This window comes from Dasypus novemcinctus, chromosome 2, assembly GCF_030445035.2.
Source record: "Dasypus novemcinctus isolate mDasNov1 chromosome 2, mDasNov1.1.hap2, whole genome shotgun sequence".
NCBI lineage: Eukaryota > Metazoa > Chordata > Mammalia > Cingulata > Dasypodidae > Dasypus > Dasypus novemcinctus.
The window spans coordinates 10,535,445-10,559,986 of NC_080674.1; the positions used below are offsets into that span (position 1 = coordinate 10,535,445).

At 50.5% G+C, this 24,542-nt stretch overlaps 1 protein-coding gene across 1 annotated transcript in view; it reads left to right on the forward strand.

Moving 5' to 3' along the window:
- The first annotated feature begins 864 nt into the window (after positions 1 to 864).
- ANKRD33B (ankyrin repeat domain 33B) overlaps positions 865 to 24,542 on the forward strand; it is a 76,557-nt gene continuing 52,879 nt past the window's right edge. Inside the window, exon 1 of the mRNA XM_004474428.5 lies at positions 865 to 1,704. Coding sequence (XP_004474485.4) covers positions 1,351 to 1,704 — 354 coding nt within the window. The 5' untranslated portion in view covers positions 865 to 1,350. The remainder of the gene's footprint in view (positions 1,705 to 24,542) is intronic.

The window sequence follows — 24,542 nt, forward strand, 5'->3', positions numbered from 1 at the left end:
CTGCGCCCCTCAGCTTGCCCGGTCCGGCCAGATGGCCCACAAGCCTTGTCCCCGGCCACTGTGTCCGTCCCGTTTTTGTTCACCTTAGGCCCCGAGGGCCTCCCCAAGGACACCCGGTGCGCCCGCCGTCAAGATCGGTGGAAACAAAAGGGAAGGGGTGAGGGGAACAGAGAGCAGTTGTGTTTCCCCCTCGGGTTCCAATCCATCTCTTTGACCCGCGGTGCTTGGAGTTAACCCTGCAGCGTCTGTGGCCGAGTCCGCGCCTCGCCCCGCTCAGGCTTTCCCGCGGAGGTTTGGGTCCCCGTGTCTCCCTGCCTCCCGGTGGCATATCCCCACCTAGGCGCAGAGCCACCTCGGCCAGGGTGGCCAGTCGCCTGCGGTCCTGCCGCGTGTGGCAGCCAGCCGGGGGTCAGCGCTCGGACTCGGCTAATGCTTCACTTCTCTGCAGGGCCCCAGGGTGACAGGGGCCTCAGCGTGCGTGGGGAGGGGTCCCCCACTCTGGCCACTGCCAGAGTCCCAACTTTCCGGAGCAACTATACAGACGCAGTTGGCCCGGGTTTTGAGGGTGGCGAGGCCGTGACCCTGGGCCTCCGCCGGGTGGGGGCTCCCCTTGGCAGCCGCGGGCCGCCAGGTCAGCGGGGCGCGGGCCAAGCAGGGAGCGGGCCCACCCGCAGCCGCCGCACTCCGCCAGCCCCGGGCCCCTCGGGCGGGCGCCGCCTCCTGCACGTCCCGCTGCTCTCAGCGCCCCAGGCGGCCCGGGGGATCCCCCGGTCTAAAAGCGGGGGCGGAGCGCGGAGGGCGGGCTTGGCGCGGGGCACGCTGCCGAGAAAGTTCTCCTGCCCCGGCCTCGGGGCTCAGCGACTCTGCGCCCTGGGAAGCGGGCTCGGCCCAGCGGGTCCCCGCACCCCATCCCCGCCCATCTCTGCGGGTGCCTGGAGCCTGGGGGGTTTGCCCCGCGCTCGACTGGTTTCCTCCGCTTTTCCCGCGCACGAGTTTCCACTCGGGGGCCCGGAGAGGCGTGGACTGAGGCCCCCAGGTGTCCTCCGCGCCCGTGCCCGGCCCGCTCCCGCGCCATTCCCGCCCGCCGCGCGCCATTCCCGCCCGCCGCGCACCTTCCGCCCCGCGTCTGGCCCCGCCCGCGCCCGGAAAGCCCCCGCGACTCCGCCCCCCCAGGGGCTTTTCTCCAGCCGCCGAGAGTTTTGTCGCCGGGCGCCGTCGCCGGGCGCCGCCGCCGGGCGCTCGTTTCCGCCGAGCTGGAGCGCGCGGAACACCCCTGCTCCTCTGGGCCCTCCCGGGGCGCGGCACGGTGACCTCGGCGCCCGGCCCCGACTCCCGGCCGCGGCCCCCGGCATGGTGCTGCTGGCTGGGCCCGGGCCGGAGGGCGGCGGGGCGCGCTGCGTGACCCCGCAGCTGCCATCGCCGCCCCCAAGCGCGCCGGCCGCGGAGGACCCCGCCGACTACGAGGACTACGAGGACTTCTCGGGGCTGCCCGACACCCGCAGCGTCGCCTCGGACGACTCCTTCTACCCGCCGCGCGGCCAGGAGGAGCGCGGCGCCGGGAGCGCGGCGGCTATTTCGGAGGGCGTCCCAGAGGCGGCGACCCTCCTGCGCGCCGCCTGCGCCAACGATGTGGGACTGGTGCGGGCGCTGGTGCGGCGGGGCCCAAGCGTCGAGGAGGTACAGGAAACCGACCGCAACGGCCGGGTAAGCAGGTGACCCCGTAGACACCGGGGGCCCTCCCACCCACCTTTCCCCCGTGCCACCCCGGAGTCCCGCTCCGCCCGAGTCCCGCTCCGCCCGAGTCCCGCGGCCACCGTGTGGCCGCCGGGCGCGCCTTTTCCTGGCTCCCCGCGCGCGCGGTGCGAGAGGAGCCAAGGGTGGCCTGCCCTTCCCAGGCCGGGTGAGTCGCGTCTGCCCTGAGGCCACGGCGCCACGGGAACCCCGCCAGCCCCGCGTCCTCACCGCGACCCCTTCCTTCTCATCCACCGAGTCCTCCTGTCCTCAAAGTCCACCCTGGGGGAACGCTCTCGGATCCTGGGTAGGTGCTCCTCGCGGGCTCTTTTCTCCCTGGGGACCCTCCCCAGGTCCCCGCGGTGGCCAGGCCTCGTGCGCAGAGGGGCCAGCTCCTCTTGCACGGCGTCCCCTGGGGGCCCCTCGCGCTGCCCTTGCCCAGACGCGCTCAGGATGGGACAGCGCCCCGCCCCCGCCAGTGGCCCCGCGAACGTGCTGTCATCTCGGGTGCCTCCGGGTCGGCGCCGCGAGCCGCTGCCACCTCGCGGTGCCTCCGAGGCCGGGCCTGGAGAGGGCACCGCCGGGAGGGCAGGCGAGGGGGGCGAGGCGGGGGCTTCTGCTGTTAGAGACCCGTGACGCGATTAGAAAAGGAGAGGGGAAAGTTGGCTTGAGGAGACGGCCAGTGAGCGTGACTCACGTGACGCAACCCACCAAGTACAGAGGGAGAACTGCAAAGTGACCGCGGTGGCCAAGTCCCGTTCGCCTGTGCGTCTCGGACGAGCGGCCGCGGCCTCGCCGGAGGTTCCTGCTTCCGCACTTAGCGGCACCTGCCGGCTCAGGCCAGGCCGGCACGCACGTGCGTCTGTCCGGAGGCACTAGGCTGTGTTTACTTGGTGACCCCGGTGACCCCAGCGGCCTGTGCCTTGTAGGTCCTCTCTAGGGGGAAGTGGTTTGTGCTGGCCTGTTGGGGGACCAGGCTTTCCAGGGAGCTGCACAAGAACTGCCACTTGTTGGTACAGCGTTGGGTCTAATGCAACACAGCCTTTGAACTTGGAGGAGCGGTCTGTGGTTTCCGTAACCTTGGCGATGTGAGCTTAGAGGCCCCCCCCTTCGCACCAGGGACCGAGGAGCCCCCTCTTGGGCTGCACCCCCCTCCCGCCTGGCTGTTTCCTGGGTAGGGGCTCAGCTAGGGCAGTCCCCAGGCCCCTTCCCCCAGCTGGCGGGCCATCCGCGCCGTGAGCGCCTCCCGAGGTTAGGAGCCTGCGTCTCCAGCTCTGCTTTCATTTTTGCTAAGGTGAGTTTTCACCCCCGGAGGCTAATGGCAGAAACCTTGCTTCTGGGTATGCTTTAAAGGAGGTCACGGGGGTAACTTTCTCCTCTGTCCTGAGCAGCTGGGTGGTCTCCAGGGCGGGCAGGACCAAGCTCGCCCAGACGCCACTGAGGCTGCACTGAGCCCAGCTTTACATGCTTCCTGGGGTGGGGGGTGGGGTGGGCGATGGTTCTGCTACGTCCAGACCACCTGAAACCAGCAGTGTTGGTGCAAACTTAGAATACCTGAGGCCATCCCCGGGGGGAAGCCGCACTATGTTCCCCTGGAAAGCCCCTTCCCAGCCCCACGCTGCTCAGTCTCCCCAGCATCTCTCTGCCTCAGTTTCCTCGTCTGTAAAACAGGAATGATGCCAGTACGTGCCTCCTGAGCCTGTGAGCGTGAAATATCCTCACGCACAAAGCATCGCCTGGCTCCCAGAGGCCCTCGTTTTCTCCCTTGTTCCATGTCTCACCCACTTGCCTTCCCCTTGCTTGGAGGCGAGCACCCTCCAGCTTCCCCCCCCCCCCCTTTTTACAGTGAGGGAGACCTGCCAAGGAAGAGTGAGCCCCAACTGTCTTACATGATTTTGTTTCTCTGCTCTGGGCCTCTTCCTTTTGCTCGTCACCAAATACCAAAGGGGTAATGGCATGTGCTTAAGAACCGCGAGACCCCTGGGCTCTCTGCGACTGAAAGGAACAGAATGTGTTCTGTGCTCTGGGAAGAGGAAGGCAGGAGCTATTCATCTCGCAGCCTCCGTCTTCCCGAAAAACTGCTGTAAGAATGAAGTGTTGCAAAAATCTGCATGGGCGCCACCGTGGCCAGTGGAGTGGTGAATCACTGCATAGCTATGTATTCCCATCTACTGTGTTTAAGGCACTGGGCAGGTACTTCAGGAGACTCGAAGGTGCCTGAACAGGCTTTGCATTTTTACCTTTCAGTTGAGAAGAGAAGAACTGGAGAGCAGAAGAGGACTGACCAGATGAGAGGCCAGCCTGGAGGAGCTGGCTGAGTTACGGGAAATTGAGAAATATACGGGTGTTAGCAAGATGAGCGTCTGATCTTGGGGTTGTCATTTGCTTCCCCAGGCGGTCACATGGCTTGCTCCTTTGCTGGAGACCTTTTGGGCTCCTCCTTCGAAGCCTCTAGCCCCCGGAGCTGGATAAGGGCAATCTAGGTGTTCAGGGGTTGGAAGCAGAAATTATAAACAGGGTGGTCGCATGAGAGAGCAAGTGACCTTTGAACAAATATGTAGAGAAGGTATCCGGGAAGTGCATTCAGGCAGAGGGGCAGGAAGTGGAAATGTCCTGAGGCCCCCTCCTGTTCCAGCTTGGTCTACAAGTTTATGATTAGTGGCAGTGGAAATTGTTAAAATGCATATATGCTTCTGCCAGGGGAGAAGGGCCCAGGAGCTTGAATAGAGAGGTAATTGCATTACCCACAGCATGAACAGCTCCTAAGTGCCACCCGCAGTCAACTCTCAAGGCTTTATGACAGTTTCTGGTCAGTTAAGAGCAGAGCTTTGCCTAGGCTGGCAGGTATTTGCTCAGTGCAGTTTAAAACAAGGCTCTGATGTGTTTTGTTCAAGAAAGTGCCTTCTTTCCTGGTTCCTGAGATTGTGTCCTCTTGGGGCTCAGCACACGTTTTCCATCTAAAATATTTATTGTTCTAAAGGGATTGCATAATTTAATATGCACAAGCAAATATTTGTCAGGTACTTCTCCAATAACATTCCAACTGTGCTCTTCTTGCATTTCTGCTTTATAAATTTCCTTCCCTCTGATGTGGGGCCAGTGAAAGCTGCCATCATTCGTTTTCTTAATTCTTCCCTTCGCCTTCTTGCCTAGGGTTCACCTTTACGTCGTTGACAGCAGTGAGGAGAGGAAACACTTTTGCTGTTTTAATTGTTGCCAAATGCAGCTTGAATGTCAGATAGCTCTTGAGCCAAATTAGGCCCAGTGATGCTAACTTTAAATTACTGCACTCCTCTCTCCATGTCATTCTGCTCCTGCATGCGTAAATTCCAGGGCCTCTCTCTGAAATGTACCAAGGCCCCCCTCCCTCAATTTGTTTTATAAAAAGATACACCACACACACTGTAAGGGGCTAGTTTCCTTGACTCTTCGGGTGCTTAAATGTTTGATGGAGGGGGTGGGTATAGCTCAGTGGTTGAGCACCTGCTTCCAAGCCTGAAGTCCTGGGTTCAATCCCCAGTACCTCCTAAAAAAATGTTCTATGGATTTGTAGCTATGATCAAGACCTTTTTCTTGAACTCTACATGAGAAACTCTTGTTTCTTTGTTTTTTATTGTTGGTTTTGTTTTTTAAATGCTACAGGAAGATTTATGAGCTCTGGAATCCCCTTTCCCTAAAATGAGAATCCCCTTACTGGTTGTATGGTGGGCGAACTCCTCTGCTAGTTACTAGAGAAAGTGAATTCTGGCCCCATCCCTCCATGTTTGTTGGATTATTGGCATTTGATTATAACTGCCCGCCCCCACCAAGGGCCTCCAGGCACCAGGGAGGGGACTTGTTTTGCTGTTTGGGAATGTGTGTTCGTGTTTCAGTGGCATCCACTAAAGAATGCAGCAGAAGGTCCGAACTCAGAGTCTGAGGAGCTGGAACAGAGAAGTCAGCTCCGGGGGCCTTGGGACAACCCAGGCTGGCGACAGGCAGGTCCAGAGGCCCCCTCTGTCCCCCAGCTCCTCTGCCCAGGGCGGGAGAGGCCCGGTGTGGCCGTCGTCTGTGGCCAGGTGCTGCTGCCCGCCAGCCAGCTGCAGTCAGGAGTCTGCCAAGGGCAGGCCGCGGCTCTGTGGCCTCCGCGGAATGGGCTCCGGCGTCTGTGGTCAGCCGGGGGCGCCTCCAGCAGGCCTGCCCCGGCTCGTCCTGCGTGGCCAGGCGGGCCAGGCCAGCCTTCGGAGCCTTCGCCTGGCACGTGGTGCGGCGTCACTTCTGCCGACGCCGGTCCCCAGGCCGAGCCCGGGCTGGGCAAACAGGCCGCTCCTCTCCGTGGGAGGGCTGCAGAGCCACTCAGCCAGAGGCTCGGATGGCAGGAGGGGGTATTGGGGCCACTTTTGCATCAAGCTACCAGAGCAGGGCTGGGACTTTGGAGGGGACACCCTTGGGGCATCTCGCCCTGAAGCCCTGGCCCTTGAGGTGGGTGCAGTGTGCTTTGGGTGCTAGAGTTGGTGGGGAGTCTGGCTTCCTGGGCAGTCCCCTGGCTGACCCAGTACTGCTCCTTGGTCCCGTGTCACTCCCGCATTCTTTTTCTTTTTTCTTTTAAATAATTCCTCACTCATTGACTTTTTTCTTTTTTTTTAAGATTTATTTTATTTCTTCCCCCCATTGTCTGCTCTCTGTGTCCATTTGCTGTGTGCTCTTCTATGTCCACTTGTATTCTTGTCAGCGCCACCGGAACCTGTGTTTCTTTGTGTTGTGTCACCTTGCTGCGTCAGCCGGGAACCTGTGTTTCTTTTTGTTGCATCACCTTGCTGCGTCAGCTCTCCGTGTGGGCGGTGCCATTCCTGGGCAGGCTGTGCTTTTCTCGCACAGGGCAACTCTCCTTATGGGGTGCACTTCTTGCGGGGGACACCACTTGTGCGCATCAGCACTGCGCATGGGCCAGCCTACCATACGGGTCAGGAGGCCCTGGGTTTGAACCCTGGACCTCCCATGTGGTAGGCAGACGCTCTATCCGCTGAGCCAAATCCACTTCCGCCCGCATTCCTTTTCGTGGGATGCTTTGACGACTTCAGCGCAGACATCCCTTTGGCCACTTAGGATTTTTATTAAAGAAGAGAAACCAGGCATTGAGTTAAAAAAAAAAAAAAAAATCCCTTGACATTGTTGTCTGTGTTTCCAGTCTCCTCTCCCAAGGGTGAGCAGCTGGACATGACAGCCAGGACAACTGCCAGCTCAGGTCCAGTGGGCGCCGAGTGCGGCCTCCTGCCCTGGCCTGTTGACTTGCCTCTGCCTTCAGTCGGAAATGAAGAGGATTCTGCTTGGCCTGGGCTTCCTGCGTGTTTGACCCAGCAGGCGCCCACACCTGGGGCTTCATGTGGACCCCAAAGTGTGCTGGTTTCGCCAGTCCTGACCCCCTTCTCTGGATTTTCAGAGATCGAGGAAGTACCTATTGTCACATGGAGTGAATAATTTTCTGGAACAAATTAAAAAGGAAAATTCAGGTAGATTTGAACCCCAGCAAGCTCTCAGGAGAGGCGAGTCAAGATTTCCGAGGCACCTTGGGCCAAGGGAGAGCCACTGCTTTAGAACCTTGGTACTCAAAGAAAGTGGGGTCCCCGGCCCACCCGCAGCGTCCCTGGGGAGCTCGCCAGACACGCAGGGTCCCGGGCCATCCCCTGAATCGGAGACTGTGTTTCAACAAGAGCCCCAGATGGTCTTAACATACTGCTTTCAACCCTGCCAGGAACTCTGGGATGCAGATGGGGCTGTCTTTGGTTTCCAGATGAGGTGGCAGGTTTGGGGAGGTGGCCTCCAAGTTTCCCCAAGGTTATACTGCTCCTGTGGCTGAGCCAAGAGTCAACTCCCCATCTCTCTGCTGCCACGCCCCCCACCTCCCGCCACTGTCCGGGCACACATCGTTTGTGTAAATCAAACCCTTTGGGCCTGGACCCCCATCTGTGAACGCTGGAATGAGACCAAGGGGAGGTAGGGTCCTTGGGGAAAGGATCCAGAATGACCTGGAAGTTCCCTTAATCTTCAGTAGAAATAGATGGAAATGGTTATCTATATACCCTGAGAAACTATAGGAAGATGCCAAATTTAAATATGTGTCACTGCCCCATCACATTTCCATAGTGCTGAGATTATCTGGCTCAGATCTTATTTATTTAAATGTTTTTTTTTCCTTTATTTTTAAAATTTTTTTAATTTTTAAAGAAGTTTTAGATTACATAAAAAATATAAGGGATTCCCATACCCCCCTCCCTCCGCTTCCCACACTTTCCCACATCAACAACATCCCTCATTAGTGCTTAAAGGTTTTTTAAAGGCTGGAAAGTAGTTTGTTCTCTTTATGAAATTTCAGCACTTTGGCTCTAAAACACAAGAAGTCTGCTCAATTTTCAAGGCCCTATTTATTTCTAAAGATGAGGCCTTATTCTTAAATGTCAGCATAGAATTAGAACTAACGCAAACAAGCGATAAGTCCAATGAAGCTAAGTGTGACTTTGTTTTCATTTTGTAAAGGATTCCAGTGATGAGCCCTAGTGTTTGTTTATTTATATTTCATTTGTTTTCATGGTGGGAAATTCCAGCCTAATATACCAAGGCAGAGGGACTAGTACGGAGAATCCCCATGTGTTGTCTTCCAGCTTGGACAAGTACTGGCCCCGGAAAGCCTGATTCAGTTTTATCGGAAAGGGTTATTGACATTGGATGCCACTTGTCGTGTCCTTGCGTGAAGAAAGGTTTCAGAAATTTAGAATGACCTTCATCATGGAATTTTAGTGCTGGAAGGGATTTTGGAGATTGCCAGATCTTAACTACTTGTAAGTGGCCAGAATTCAAGTCCTCCGATCAGACCTTCTGTTGGTAATTCTTTAATGGTTGTAGGATGTCTTAGTTTTCTACAGTGGCAGCTGCTGTAACAAAGTACCACAGACTGGGTGGCTTAAAACAACAGAAATTTCCAGGCCCCGGTTCTGGAGGCTAGGGTTCCAAAATGAAGGTGCTGCTCTCTCTGAGGTTCCCAGGGAGAATCGCTCCAGGCTCTGTCCTCGCTTTGGTGGCTCATTGGCAATCCATGGTGCCCTCTGCCAAACTTCCACTTCTGGTGAGGACACCTGCCATGGTGGATGAAGGGCGCAGCCGACTCCAGTGTGACTCATTTAACTTCCTAAGGACCCTGTTATCATCTAAGGACCCTGTTATCAAACACGGTGACATCCTGGGATGCTGGGGGTTAGGGATCTGGGTCATCTATCTTTGAAAGACACAATCCATTGCAGAGGTCAGCTCACACTTTTCTCTTTCAGATGTGGTAGCTCCTAGTTTTCTAGGAAACTGACCCGTTTCCCCCAAGTTTTGTTGCTTATCGGTACAAAGCTTGCATAGAGTTCTCTTTTTTAATCTCTGGGCTGTTATATTCTCTTTTTCTATCCTTTTGAATTTCTGCTCTTTCTCTTGATCAACATTGGCAAAAATACCTAGTTTATTAGTCTTTTCAGAGACTCACCAAGGCTCTGGATCCATTTCTTTGTTGGCTCTAACTTCTTTTCTTTTTATTTCTTTCCTTCAAGTTCACTCGTCCACTAAATTTCCATCGAAGTACCACTTTTGCTTTTCCCATGACTTTTGAAATGTACTATTTTTGTTATTGCACTGTTCTCATTTGTATTGTGATCTTTGTTTTAACTTAGGAGTTATTTATAATAGTGCCTTAAATTTTTTTTTTTTAAATTTCTAACCTATTTCAGAGAACATTTTCTATGATACCATTTTGAAAATTTTGGGGACTGGCTTTGTAACCTACTGGGTCAGTGATTCTAAATCATAATAACCAGTGACATTCTAGGATTTTTTTCCAAGTGAAGTGAAAATAATTACAAATGAAAAACAACATATCTTTCCTTTGCTTTAAAACAGATAAGAAACGGAAATGTTCCAAAATTGCCTGAGGTGATGACAGCAGCACCCTGTGATGAAAATGAGCGCCACTGAGCGTACACTATGAAAGGACTGTGCAAAGCATGGGGCTGTATTTCACAGGGAGTCACAGTGGTTGTGATGGGCTGTGGTTACAGGACAAATATGAGAACACTTCCTCCTGAGTGATAACAAATGTGTAACACTAATATAGGGTGTTAATAATTCAGTGGGTTGGGGAGAGAAATACACTAAAAATAAGATGGGGACTAAATATTTCTCTAAGTATAAATATTTTGATGATGCTCTTTCATAGTTTGTAATAAAATTTCACAATAATGCCAGGTGTTAGTGGTGGAGAACTGTATGGGAGCCTTGTATGATATATATGTTTGTTTTGTACGGTCACAAATTTTACTCTACGTTTATTGTTTGTGTATATTCATGTGGGAACGATATAATTCAATAAAGTTTTACTTTGAAAAAACACAAGAAAGCTGTGGAGAAGTTGTTAACATGTGAACAGAGAAAATCTGTTTCATTCAAGAAGGTTGGGAGGTAATTCTTTTAGATCGCCTGGCAGGGATCGGTGGTGTGTTTATGTTGTGTGTGTGTCATATTACAAGAGAATTCGTGGGCAGGGGTGGGGGCTGACAGTAGCCACAAAGACCCTGAATAGCCCCAAGGAGGGGCTGCCAGCTGTGGCCGTGGCGGAGTGTGTGACGGTGGCACCTATTTGTGGATCCTGTGAGGTCAGGTTTCTAGATGGCGTGGGGTGCTGAGAGTGTACACAGGAATTTAGAAGAGGTTATTTTTACGTGGCCTTCCTGAAGTTGAGAGACATGCGAAGACAGGTTTCACTTGTTTCTCCTACATCAGAGATCCAGAAGTGCAGGTGGATGTGACCTCTGTGTGGCAGTCCGCTCGGTGGCAGGGCCACTATGGGGCTGTGGGACCAGCGAGCGGCTCAAGGAAACAGATGTGTGCTGCCGAGGTAGAAAGTGGGGCAGAGAAGGAAGCTTTTTCTCTCTGGCCTGCGTGACTGGCTCTCGATTTAGAGCACACTTGTGGCAAGGAACGCTCCAGCCGCAGGCAGAGTGACAGAGAGAAGGCGGATGAAGAGAGGAGTGGGGCTGGTTTGCCGCCTCCAAGCTGTGCCCATGGGAGGTGCCAGCGGAGGGTGTCAGCAAAGTATCTAATAGCTGTTTTCTGAGACAAGGGAAGGCAAAGAAGTTGGTTTAAAAATAAAGGCAGGCCAGGGAATTATGCTGAGCGAGAAAAACCAACCTCGAAAGATTACATACTTTCTGTTCTGGTTTTGAAAATTATTATTATTAGAGCAGTTGTACGTTTGAAGGAAACTCGCGTAGAAAGTACAGAGTTCCCATGTCTTCCACCCCCACTCCAGTTTTCCCTGTTATTAAGGTGTTGCATTATGGAGCCTTTGTTCCAGAGGATGAAATAGCCTAACAGTTACATTATCGGGGTCGGTGGTGTCCGTGAGGGTTCACTCTGTGTTGCACAGTTCGGTGGGTTTTAAAAATCTCTATTCCCATAACACGTTAGCAGTCTCCAATTTCCCGTGCTAACCAAGTTCAAGTATACAATTCAGTGGCAGTAATTGTATTCATAGTGTCATGGCTGCCATTGCCACCAGCCATCCTCAAACCCTTTCCAACGCCCCAAGCAGAAATTTCACCAGTTAAGCAGCAGCGCCCCATTTTCCACCCTGCTGTCCTGTGTTCTGATTTCTTACTATGAATTCGCATATTCCATTATTTCACATCTGAAATCCTGTAGTATCCGTCCTTTCGTGCCTGGCTTATTTACTCAGCATGATTTTGGGTGACATTCTTGAAAGAACGCTGCTGGAGGTGGAAAGCAGACTAGAGGGTGCCGGGCGCTGTGCTTTAGGGGAGGGTAGCAGGTGACCTCCCTGCAAGTGGAGGCGTCGGCCCTGGATCTCTGGAGTCCCTTCCCGATCTCTTTTCTTTCTGACATTGTCAGGCAGGAATTCAAAAGGGCCTGGCACTCCCCACTCGCATCGGGAGAGGCTGCAGAGCCTTCCTCTAGTCCTTCCTGCTTTTGTGTTCTAAAACATGAGGGACAATAGTCAGCTGCTAAAAACAGCAGCAGCGACATAGCTGCACCGTCAGTTTGGTTGGACTGCAAGTGAAGTTTCTTCTCATTCGCCTTTGGTTTCTTGAGACTGAACGCTGTCGGCAGCAGAGCCAGGCTAAGTTGAACTGGGTTCAGGAGACTTTGAACCTTCGTTGCTGCACCACGAGGTCCTTTTGTTACCAGGAGAAGCTCCTTCCCGCTGACCCGTGTGCTTAGAGGTTCCAGATCTTTGGGGCGATCTGTGTCTTCTGGAGTGAAAAAGTGCAAGGAATACAAGAAGCAAGTTTTAGAAAGCTGGCGTTGTCTGTCACGGGCACAGTGGGACAGGGAAGGAGCTGACTCTGGGCACATCTTGTCACCTGCACGTCCTTCTCTATTTAAGGGTGAGCCGGAATGGGCCATCTCTGAGGTCCTGCCAGGCTCAGCCAGACTCTGCCGCCATGTGCTGTGATGGATGGGGAGGCTGCTTTCAGCAGGTGCGTTTTGGCCTTTAGGATGCCCAGCTAGTTCAGATTGCCTGGGACAGGCCACCCTGCCTTGGAAGATGATCCATGAAGTGATACCAGAGAGAAGCTGAGAGACTCTCCCACCCCAGATGCCTGCTTGAGCAGAAAGCTGTGGGCTGAGTTTATTACCTGGCCCCTGGCAGGAAGCCTGGGGGTTTTATCCCATGAGTGAGCTGCCACCCAGCCGGGGCAGGGCCCGGGGGAGATGTGGCATGCGTGCATCTTTGTGTCTCGTGGTAGGCTTTGGGCTCAGGAGAGACGTGCCTGGGTCAGGGACGGCCCAGAGGGGAGAAAAGTAGAACAAGCACATTTTTCTAAAAAATCCAATTCCTTAAAATGCACTAGGGAAACTGTGGTGAACTTAATTTTTTTTTTTTAATGAGAAATAATCATTCAAATTTTTTCTTTGTAAACAAATTTGAAGCCATTGGGTTTGTTTAGAATGAGGCACAAGTGTATTGAGTTAACTTGAAAAAAGACGTTTCATCTTATTTGTTAAAGGCAATGTCTTACAGCCACTCTGCCAAGAATTTCTGTTAGATACTTAGATACCTTTAACTTATCTTTCTTCCCTGATTTTAATTTAAAAATTCATTTCAACTTTTTTTTTTTTTTGCACCTGGCAGGTTCCTTTTACCAGTTTAGAAGTGGGTTGATTTTCCCATATACTTAAAGGCTGTTCATTTATCAATAACATAGTAACATTAGGAAAAAGTCCGCTGAGTGATAGCTCTTTTTTTTGTTCTTCAAAATTAGTAAACTTTATTTCAACTTCAAAAAACAACAGACACAAGGCAGCTTAACCAATTACTTTAAAAAACCCTGTCCAGGCACATTTATCTTATTTAATCCTGAAAACAAACTCAGTTGTTTCTCTGGAAAGATGAATAAATGACATGATCAAAGGTCTCCTTGTTAATGAAGAAAACAGAGGGAAAAAAAAGCTTGATCATCTTTACATCTCATAAAACTTAACTCCATATTCTTTCTTTTTAATCTTTAGCATGGATATAGTGCTTTTTTGGGGCCTTAGCTACAAAAATATTACAACAATACTGTTAACTATAGTCTGTAAGTTACTTTAGTTTTATTTTTTCCATGTATCATATTCAAAACACCTTATAATAGAGGAACATTCATGTATACTGAAATCAGTTTTCGAAGGCTTGGATACTCCTGAACTTTTGCTTTGAAAATACAATAACGAATACTGAATAAATAATAAAAATTTTTGTATTTTAAGTCTCTATTTGCAGAAGAGAGATAGTTTTTCAATATAATATTTAAATAAAACCAAAGGTGTGTGACTTTTAAAATGTCATTTTCATTCAATAAATCCAGGGTCTCTATCTGGAAAATTGGATGGGCTCATAGATAGGCCATCTCCACCTCTCAGAGTGTAGAATTCCATTATTTTGTGATTTTTCATTTAATGTTTAATAAGTAAAATTAAACACTTAAAATTAGTCACAGGATGCCTAGAATAGAAAAAGATATATGTATAAAGGGAAGCTATAGAGGAGAGACAGTAAGAGACACAGCAGACCAGGAAGCTGAGGTGGCACAGCACCTCCTCCCACTCTGGAAGGTCCCAGGATCGGTTCCCAGTGCCACCCAAAGAGAAGACAAGCAGACACAGGACACACAGTGAATGAACACAGAGTAGACAGCACGAAAACAAAAAGGGGAGGGGGGAAATAGATAAATCTTTTAAAAAAAAGAAGGTCCTTAGTGATAGGAAATCCCCAAACTGCAAAATAGAAGTCATTTCAAATGGAAAGTAAAGAAAAATGAATCTTTTAAAAAAGTTGTATTGAGAAATAATTCATATACCCTAAAATTCATCTACTGAAGAGTACAATTGAGCGGTTTTTAGTATATTCGTAAATATGTGCAGCCATTGCTACAGTCCAGAACATTTTCATCTCCTCGAAACGAAAGCTTGTGCCCGTCAGCGCTCACCCCCGGCCCCCCTACCCCTTCCTTAAGCAACCACTAGTCTACTTTCCGTACCTCTGTGATTTACAGAAGGATCGCTGTGAAGGAATGAGACCCTTGTTCCCTGCACCACACCACGGGCCTGCCACGTGCCAGACAGGTGGCACAGGTTTGCTCTTTCTTCTAGTAGCTCACCGTAAATTTCAATACAATGCCAGTGTGTGATAGGAATTGGCTTTTTAAAAAATTATGCAAAGCCTCCAGCTTGATGCAATTTACATTTAGCAGCTGAGCTGCTCTCTTACTGGCCTGCGGTGGGTTTTGTTGGCTTTAGACCTCAGCCTGTGGCCCCCCGCCCCCTCTTTGTCTAGCAGCAGCCGCCTCCCCTGGGAACTCAGCCCAAGCTGCCCCCTCCCCCCCAAGAAGCATCTGGGGCGGGGCCGCAGTCTGCACTTTCCAAGCCCCCAGGGGACTCTGCTGCATGCTCAGGTGTGGGCCCGGCGCTCAGGTGTGAGCTCCAGCTCAGGTATGGGTCCCACGCTCAGGTGTGAGCCCCAACTCAGGTGTGAGCCCCAGCTCAGGTGTGGGCCCCACGCTCAGGTGTGAGCCCTGCTCAGGTGTGAGCCCCAGGTCAGGTGTGGGCCCCACACTCAGGTGTGAGCCCCACACTCAGGTGTGGGTCCCAACTCAGGTGTGGGTCCCAGCTCAGGTGTGGGCCCCATGCTCAGGAGTGAGCTCCAGCACAGGTGTGGGCCCCACGCTCAGGTGTGAGCCCCAGCTCAGCTCCGGTGTGAGCCTCATGCTCAGGTGTGAGCCCCACACTCAGGGTGGTGTGCACTCCACGCAGCACTCCCTTTACTTGGTGTGCTTTAGCCTGGGCAGGTTTTCCCGGCCTCGGCCTGGCCTTCCTCTTTGAGGAGGAGATGTCAGCTTCCCTCTACCCTGCCTCCCTTCCTTTCCTGGCTCCTGCCCGGGCAGAGCAGACCCCTTCTTTGGCCTTTGTTTGGGCCTCGGGGGCAGGGGCTTGGCAGCGGCTGGCTCTGCATGCCTGGAGCCGGGGGAGCCTGCGGCCCCGTGGCTGCTGCTGGCATGGAGCTAAGGCCCGGGCAGTTTCCCGCCCCATGCTCCCTGCCTCGGTTTCCTCCTCTCCCTGCCTCTTCCATCGCCCTCTTTCTCTCTCGCTAGTTCTGTCTTTCTGCCAACGTTCGCTTCCCTCCAGTCCTTAAGACAGCCAGCCCCCAAACTCCCTTGCCAGTGGGTGAAGCACCTCCAGGGTCCCTGGGCCCCCTTCACCTTGGCCGTGGGTTGTCAGGGTCCCACCTCCCCAGTGCTCCTTCGCGGGCTCTCGGATGCCGTCGTGGGGCTCGGGAGACCCTCCAGCCTCCCAGCCCCCCTCCGCTCACCCCTCCTTGAATTCTGACCTCTCCCCCCGGCGGAGACACCATGCCTGCGGACGGCCTTTGTGGGCCATCTCTCCCCATGAGCCCCGCTTTCTGGACACTGTCGTGGCTTGAATTATGTCCCCAAAAGATGGGTCGGAGTCCCTAGTGCCTGTGAGGGGGGCCTTATTTGGAAATAGGGTTGGCATGGCACTCAGGGTGAGGTCGCACCAGATTAGGGGGCCCTAGATCCAGTGACTGGTGTCCCCAGAAGGAGAGACGGGGAGGCACGGAGACAGGGGGACAAGGCCACATGGTGACAGAGGCAGTCGCTGGAGCGAGGCAGCGACCAACGGGAGCTGGGAAGAGGCAAGGAAGGGTCCAGGACTGCGAGACAAGGCCCCCGTCCGGTGTTAGGCTACCTGCCCCGTAGAACTTTGGTCTGGCAGCCCCAGGGATTGGACAGTGACGCCTTCCAGGCGGTGGGCAGAGTGCCCACGGGGGCGCTCGCTCGTGGGATCCTCTGCTCCCTGCACCCTGCAGGCCTCTGGAAGCTGCCCCTTCCTGGCCACCTGGGCCATCTCTGTCGTCTTCCTCGGCCCGTCCCTGAGGCTGCCTTCTGAGCATCGCTGGCCGGCGGCCTCCCCACTCTTGGCGGCGGAGGCCACCAGCCGCCCCGGCCTGGCCCTGCACCACCTTCCCGGGAGTCAGACCTGTACCTGCCATGCCTGCAGGGTTTCTCCAGCCGAGCTCCTCCCAGCAGCTCGTCCTTCACCGTCTGAAAGACAGCTCTTCCCCCTCCCTGCTGTCTTGCCTTCACTGCGCTGCCTCCAGGGCCGGCTCCGTGGGCCTGTGATCTCTGCCGCCCACGGGACTCCACGCTTGCCTTAACGCTTGGCCATGCCGTCTGGAAGTCCTGGATGAATTGAGAGCAGGCTCCGTGTGCGTTCTGCACGTGATGAATTGTGAACAAACCCACGTGCATTCTGCACCTGATGAACTGTGAGCAGGCCCTGCATGCCTCCACCAGCCTGGCTGCCTCCTTGCTTCTCCTTGCCTATATTTGCGGCCCTGGGGCCGCTCCGGCCTTCCTCAGCTCCTTAGTCCAGGCAGTTTCCAAGCTGTAGACGGTCTGCAGTGGGGGTCCCCCACTTTTGTCAGGGTCTTGTGTCGCTTAATTGAGGGCTTTGAGACCTCGCACCTAAACCGATGCCTCTCTGGTCTCCCCTTGAGTCTCGCCACTTTCCTGGCTGTCCTGCCACCACTTCTGCGGTTCTCATCGTGTGTGCGGCTTTTCTTACAGCAGCAGCAGCAGCTTCGGAACCCCCTCCTTCCTGTACCCTGCGCCCTCCACGTGGTGCTCCACATTCCTGGTTTTTCCGCTATTTTCCTTTGCCTCCAAGTAGCTGGGTAACTTGCTGCCCCCCTCCCCCAGCCATGCGCTGTGTCCCCCCGCTCCCCTGTCCCCCCAGCTGGTACCCCCTTGCCTCCCCACACTTAGTTTCCAGCCTGGCTCAGACCTCCCCTTCCCTGAGAACGTTCCCCTGCCCTTTTGCTTCATGGCATCTCGCAGACTTTGGATCCTCATCACAATCTGTGACTCTTAGGAAACGCCTTTCAGTCTGCTTTGTTGTATAGTAATTCGCCCATCTTCGTTTTCTCTGTAAGTTTGGAGAGAGCCTTGGCATCATCCGGTTGGCATTGTCTTTAATCTAGCAGGGTCTTGCTCATGGTAGGTGCTTTGTACGTGCTTATTGAACCAAATTGGGGTGCCACGTCCAGCTCCAGTCATGATACCTTCGATTTAGAAAATACCTAAAAGAAGAGCAGGCTTCTCGACTTCAACACCGCTGGCATTGGGGAGCAGGTAATTCTGTGTTGTGGGGGGTTCTGCTGTGCTTTGTAGGATGTTGAGCAGCACCCCTCATCGCAACCTCCTAGCGGTCAGCAGCGCCCCAAAACCGCCCTGTTGTGACAACCCCAAATTTCTCTAGATACTGCCATGGGAGGAAGGGGCAATTGTTCCTGGCTGAGAACCACTGAAACAGGATGAAGGAAGCAGGATGGTCTGAGCTGTGGGAATCCCTTCCGCACAGAGAACTTCTCGAGGCCATCTGAGGCTCTAGCGCAGCGGTTCTTAACCAGGGGTCCAGGAGCTTGAACTGAGAGTCACAAAAACCCTCTTCTTGTGGAGATGTGTTGGTGTGGGTGTGAAACATTTATTACATAACACCCAGGATAGCGTGGACTCAGGAAGGGGTTCGTGGTTTTCACCTGACTGGCAGATGGGTCAGTGGAACCCAAAAGGGCAAGAAGTCCTGGTCTATGGTATCTGGTATGGCTGTTGCTTTCTTTGGCCTCTTCCTCACCAAAAGTTTCGTCAGGTGTTTATTTAGAGATGAAGAATCTGCAACTGTAATGGGAAACTTGCATTTAACCGGCTCCTCGGAGGGCCTCCTGACCTATGCAATGGGAAACGCCTGCCTTGAGACATCTTAGCGCTGTCAACATTTCTCGGTTGTTCATTGGCTTGTCTTTGTTGTTGTTGCTCTCAGAATCTTAGCATTTGCCTGTAAGTTTCCTCTTGGAGCCACCATAGGGCTGCTGGGCTTTTTAAAATGTAAATGAGATTAGCCCCAAGAGGCATGAAATTCCCACTCCACGTTTCACAGAGTTTGTCTTTCCTGCTCACTTCACATTTATCCAGTGCTAGGAATGACTGGCATCCAGGAAGCGTGGAGGCAGCTGCCAAATGCTCAGGGGAAATGTAACTGGTAATGAAGGGAACGAGGAGCCAGAGATGACACATTTCCACGCCGGGTAATCGTGCGGGGTATGCATTTAACCAAGAATGCCGTGCCTTTGGTTGTGAATTTCAAAGGGATTTTTATTAAGGAATAATACTTCCAGCAAACACTTTCTGTGTTGTAATTCTTTAAAAAGCAATATCCCCAAAACAGTTTGCATTAAATACACTTCTTGATTCTGGATGAAGGGCCTGCTTTTCTGTTTAATTCATTCACTTATTTAGCAAGTATTTATTAAACACGTGTACCCTGTGCCAGGTACTGCTGTAGAGTGTTGAAGGAAGACAGACATTCCCACTCGAATTCAGCTTGCAGCTGTTATGGAGAGAGACAATAAGCAAGTGACATATATAACACTGAGCCTGTGAGAACGTGGTAGGCGCTGAGGAGAGGAGATAAAGCACGGAGGATGTGAGGTGTGTGCTGTTGGCTGGGCTGAAATCCTTGGAAGATCTGGCTGAGGAGGAGTCATGCTTACGTCTTGGAGGAGAGCATTCCAGCGAGAGGGAGCAGCAAGCGCAAAAGGCTGGGAAGTGGGAGTGTCTGGAATGTTCTAGAACAACCAGGGGACCTGTGAGGCTGGAGCAGAATGAAGTGGGGGAGGTGGCAAGAGATGAGGTCAGAGGTGCCTCGTGAAATCACTCGAAGAGAGAAGGACAGATGTGGGCAACAAGAGTTAGAGGGGAAGAAAGAAAGACCCAATTCCACTCACAAGTGCAAGTTTTGGTAGCGTCTTGTTGAAATGTGGTGCTCTTTCAAGTGTTCCAAGTAATGCAGGCTGGAGGGTCGTAGGGACTGGTTGTGGTAGGCTGGTCTCTTTATGTTCTGCATAATTAGATCAATGCCGTTTCAGTATTCATGTAACTGAATCAACAAGTGTTTCCTCTGTATTTGGTGTTGGGGATCGCAGGTCTCCAAAACGGTGTCCTTGATTTAGAAGTCCTTGTTTTGGGCTGATAATCTAGAGTTGCTCAGCTTCAGTTTTTGAGGGCTGACTTCAGAACCAAGTGGTCATTTCCCTTTGATGCAGGAAGTTTTAGAATAGCAGGGAGCCCTGTGGTTGATGGGTTATTCTCAGTTCTTTGTTGCTGAACCATTTTTTTTAATTGCTGGAACAAAACCATTATCATTGCTTTCTTGCATTTGTCTGGTTTCAATCATCTGTCCAGAGGAAAAGACAGTTGGAATGTTTGGGGAATGCAGAGGGAGGCTGGGACCCAGGCCAGGGCCTGTGTATCCACAAAGCCAAGGCCAGAGGAGACCTGCCTGAGCAAGTGTTGACGAGTGTGGGAAACCACATTCTGTCCTTGACCTGAAAGTGACCATGTATGAGTCTCCTGTTGCTGCTGTAACAAATTATCATGAGTCTAGTGGCTTAAAACAACTGAAATGTATCATCTTACAGCTCTGGAGGTCAGACATTCCGGATGGGTCTTGCTGGGCTAAAATCTGGATGTTGGCCAGGCCCTAGTTCCTTCTGGAGGCTCAAGCAAAGAATCTGTTTCCTTGCCTTTTCTGGGTTCTGGAGGAAACCCTTGCATCCTTTGGCTCATGGCCCCTTCCTCCATCTTCAAAGCCAGTAGCGACCATTTGTGTTCTCATGTCACATCGCTCAGACCCTGACTTTTTGTCTGCATCCCTCTTCCCCAGTTACAGGGATCTTGTGATTGCCATGGACCCACCTCATAATCCAGGATAATTTTTTTTTAAGAAGGTACCAGGGATTGAACCCGGGACCATGTACATGTGAAGCACACACTCAACCATTGAGCTACACCCACACTATCAGGATAATCTATTTTAAAGTCAGCTGATTAGCACTCAGTTCCTTCTGTAACCTTACTTCAATTGGCCATGGAATGTCACATATTCACAGGCTCTGGGGATTAGGACGTGGGCATCTTGTCGTGCTTGGCACGTCTCTGGTGACATCTTCATGCGTTATTTACTTAGGAGAGTGCTGTTGGTCTCCTGTCATCAGAGGCAGATTTAAATCTTGAAAAGACCTTTCCAGAGCAGATGTGGGCCTTTTCCAATGTATTTACCTGTCCCGGGGCATTATGCATTTGTTTCCCAGCTTTTAACTTAAGAGCAGTGCAAATGTGGACCTTTCCCAGTGCGTTTACATGTACTGGGGCGGGACTCGTTGGTTTGCTGCCTTTTTACTCAACGAGAGTCTCGGCTTGGCTGAGAAATCGGGATATTCTTTGGTTTCTGAATTTCACAGCTGGGGGTACCTGAAAGCTTTGTCTTTGTGGGAGGACGCTTCTGAAGTTGTGAAGATCCTTCTGAGGCGGTTCCTTGAGGTCCTCGTGAGTGATGACATCCACACTGTAATCGTGACTTCTTTGCTCTGACAACCTTTCACATTAAATGTATTTTTCTTCTTCCAATAGAAATAAGCATTTATTGTAGAAAAAGAAAGGGAAAAAAAATACATAGAAGGGAATGAAAAGAAATCACCTATACTCGTGGCCTCTGGAGATCTTTATCTATAGAGATGGTCCTGTAAATGCCATTTTATGCCTGCTTTTGTAAATACGGTTTTGGATGCTGCTCTTTTCACTTACACTCCAAGCTTCTTTCCATGTGTGGCAGTTTGATATTATTACTTTTGAACAATTTATTATTTATTTCTCTCCCCTTCCCCCTCCCCCCGCCTCCGTCGTCTGTTCTCTGTGTCCACTTGCTGCATGTTCTTCTTGTCCACTTGCATTCTTGTCAGTGGCACCAGGAACCTGTGTCTCTTTTTGTTGCATCATCTTGCTGCATCAGCTCTCTGTGTGTGCGGTGCCACTCCTGGGCAGGCTGTGCTTAATTTTTTCACACAGGATGGCTCTCCTTACAGGGTGCACTCCTTGTGCATTGGGCCCCCCTACGCGGGGGACACCCCTGTGTGGCATGGCCTTCCTTGCGCACATCAGCACTGCGTGTGGGCCAGCTCCACACGGGTCAACCCTGGACCTCCCATGTGGTAGGTGGATGTTCTATCAGTTGAGCCAAATCTGCTTCCCAGTTTGATATTATTGATGAATTCCCAAAGAGGTATTGATTATGTTTGTAAGCTGGTCTGTTCCTCTGGGTGTGATACCCTTTGATTATATTTAGATTCAGCTAAGATTTCTGATAAAATTATGTTAAGATTAGGGCTTTGATTCAACTATGTCATTAGATTGCAACTCAGCTTTAAGTCCCCACTCCCTCAGGTGGGCTGATAAAACAGACTCTCACATGGAAGTAGACACACAGACATGGCAGAGGAAGAGAGTCTGCTTGTTAGACATGGCAAAGGTCCTGGGAAGAGAGATGAGCCTGATGGTCCACAGCTGACCTTGTGAAGAGACCAGAACAGCTGAGCCTGGAAAGAAATGAGCCCTGCAAGAAAGAAGAGTCTTCTGCCAGCCTCCAGCTGAGATCAGAAGAAGCTGGGAAGAAGGAGGTGGACTCTTGCAGACGTCTCCCATCATCTTGTGTTAACATGTGGCAACAGACTTTGGGTGAGAAGATACCTCTTCTGTTACCTTTAGTTGGACTCTTTAGGGCCTTATGATTATAAGCTTTTACCCCAAATAAATACCCTTTATAAAACCAACAGATTCCTGGTACTTTGCTTTAGCGCCCCTTTGGGTGTCTACTATACCATGCTAAAAAACAAATAATTCCAAATCTTGATTTAAAAAATCCACCTACTGCATTTATCATATTTAGTCATTTGTTGGGTGTGTTGGTTGTTTCTGCATTTTCACTATATAAATTCTGCTTCAATGGATGCGGGTTCTGATAATTCTCTCATTGGCACTGTGAGCATTTTGTTTTAGATAAACTTCTAGTGGTATATATCAGGTTTAAGAGAGTGAGTCTTGTAAAGGCCACCTGCTTTCTAGAAAGATTGCACCCATTTAGCCTTCCACCAGTAAGAGATGAAATTGCCTGTTTTGCTGTATCCTCATCACATTAAACATTAATTATTAAAAGTGTCTAAGTGGCCATGTTGGTTTTCAAAGCATTAAAAGTCATACATGCTCATTGTAAAATATTCAAATAATGTAGGAAGGTAAAATGTCAATGATGAAAATCACTGCCATTTCATGATCTAGGGAAAATTATATTTTTTGAGGTATAATTGTAAAGACATTTTTATATAACATCATTCATGGAAACTATTTTTCCTTAGCAATTGTAGCAGTTTGATATGGTTCATGAATTCCAAAAATAGATATTGGATTATGTTTGAAACTGGTCTGTACCTGGGTGGGTGTGATTAAATTATGATTAGGACTTTGATTGGGCCACATCAATAGGGCATTGAGTCTCCACCCCTTGGTGGGTGGGGACTCAGATAAAAAACATGGCAAAGGACAGAGTTGGAGTTTGGATGCTGGAATCTTGAGCTGGAACCCTGGGAAGTAAGCACACACTGGAGCTTGGTCGTGAGGAAAGAGAGAAGGCCCTGGGAAAACAAGCCATTTGCATAATAGTCTACAGCTGGCCTCGCAGAGTGAGGCAAAGCCTAGAGAGCCTCATAGTGTACAGCTGACCTTGTGGAGACAACAGAGGAGCTGAGCCCAGAGGAACCCAGGAAGCCCTGGCAGATGTTGGCAGCTGTCTTGCTCCAACACATGGTAAAAGACTGGTGAGGGAAGTAACTTATGCTTTATGCCCTGGTAACTGTAAGCTTCTATCCCCAAATAAATACCCTTTATAAAAACCAATCGGTTTCTGGTATTTTGCATCAGCACCCCTTTGACTGACTAATACAGCAATATATTGAAAACATCTTTCTCTGTCAATAAATAGAAGCACACGTCATTATTTTTAATGACTGCAGTACATTCTATTTTGTGGATATTTTCATTTGGTAGACAGTTTATTCCTAGGTTGTAATTTATGAACAACACAGTAATTTATACTTATCTTTTCATACTCATCTAATTATTTTCTTAGGAAATTGTTGGATCTTGAGTTTTATTTCCAATTTCATTCCACTGTGCTTGAGAACATGCCTTGTGTGATTTCAGTCTTTTAAAATTTATTGAAACTTGTTTTGTGGTCTAATATATGACCTATCCTAGAATAATGAGAAAAATGTACTTGAGAAAAATGTATGTTCTATTGTTGGGCAACATATTCTATAGCTATCTGTTAGATCTAGTTAGTTTATAGTGTTGTTCAAGCCCTCTCTTTTCTTATTGATCTTCTGTTTGATTGTTTTCAATATTAGTGAAAGCGGAGTAATGAAATTTCCAGCTATTATGTTTGAATTGTCTTTTTCTCCCTTCAATTCTGACAAGTTTTGCTTCATGTATTTTGAGGCTCTATGTTAGGTGCTTTTATGTTTATACTTTTTATATCTTCTTGATGGACTAACCTTTTCATCATTATATAATGTCCTTTGTCTCCAGTGACACTTTCGATCTTAAAACCTATTTTGGATCTTTTCTCTTTTGCAGCCTTTGCTGAAGTGACAGCGGCCAAAATGAAGTTCAGTTCCTTTGTGACTTCTGATCAGAGCAAGAGCTGTAAAAGGCATTTCAAGGCACCTTCCCATATTCTCAGGAAGATTATATCTTCTCCTCTTTCCAAGGAGTTGAGACATAAATAGAATGTTCCATCCATGCCTAAGTATAAAGATGATGAAGTTCAGGTTGTGTGAGGACACTATAAAGGTCAGCAAATTGGCAAACTAGTCCAGGTTACCGGAAGAAATAATGTCATCTACATTGCATGGGTGCAGTGGAGAAAGGCTGATGGCCCCGCTGTCCATGTGGGCATTCACCCCAGCAAGGTGGTTATCACTAGGCTAAAACTGGATAAAGACCACACAAAGATCCTTGAACGTAAAGCCAAGCCTTGCCAAGTAGTAAAGGAAGAGGGCTAAAATGAAACAGGTAGCCTATTTTGTCTGATGGTACAGCTACTCCAACTCTCTTTTGGTTACTGTTTTCATGCAGTATCTATTTCCATCCTTTTCCTTTCAACCTATTTGTGTCTTTGGATCTAAAGTGAATCTTTAGTAGAAAACATATTAAAAAATATGTTTTGAACAACTTCTAAGAATATTCATTCTGGAATCTGCCCAATTAAAAGGATCCAGTTAAAAGATAATCTAATCCATTTACATCAAATATATTTACTGATAAGGAAGAATT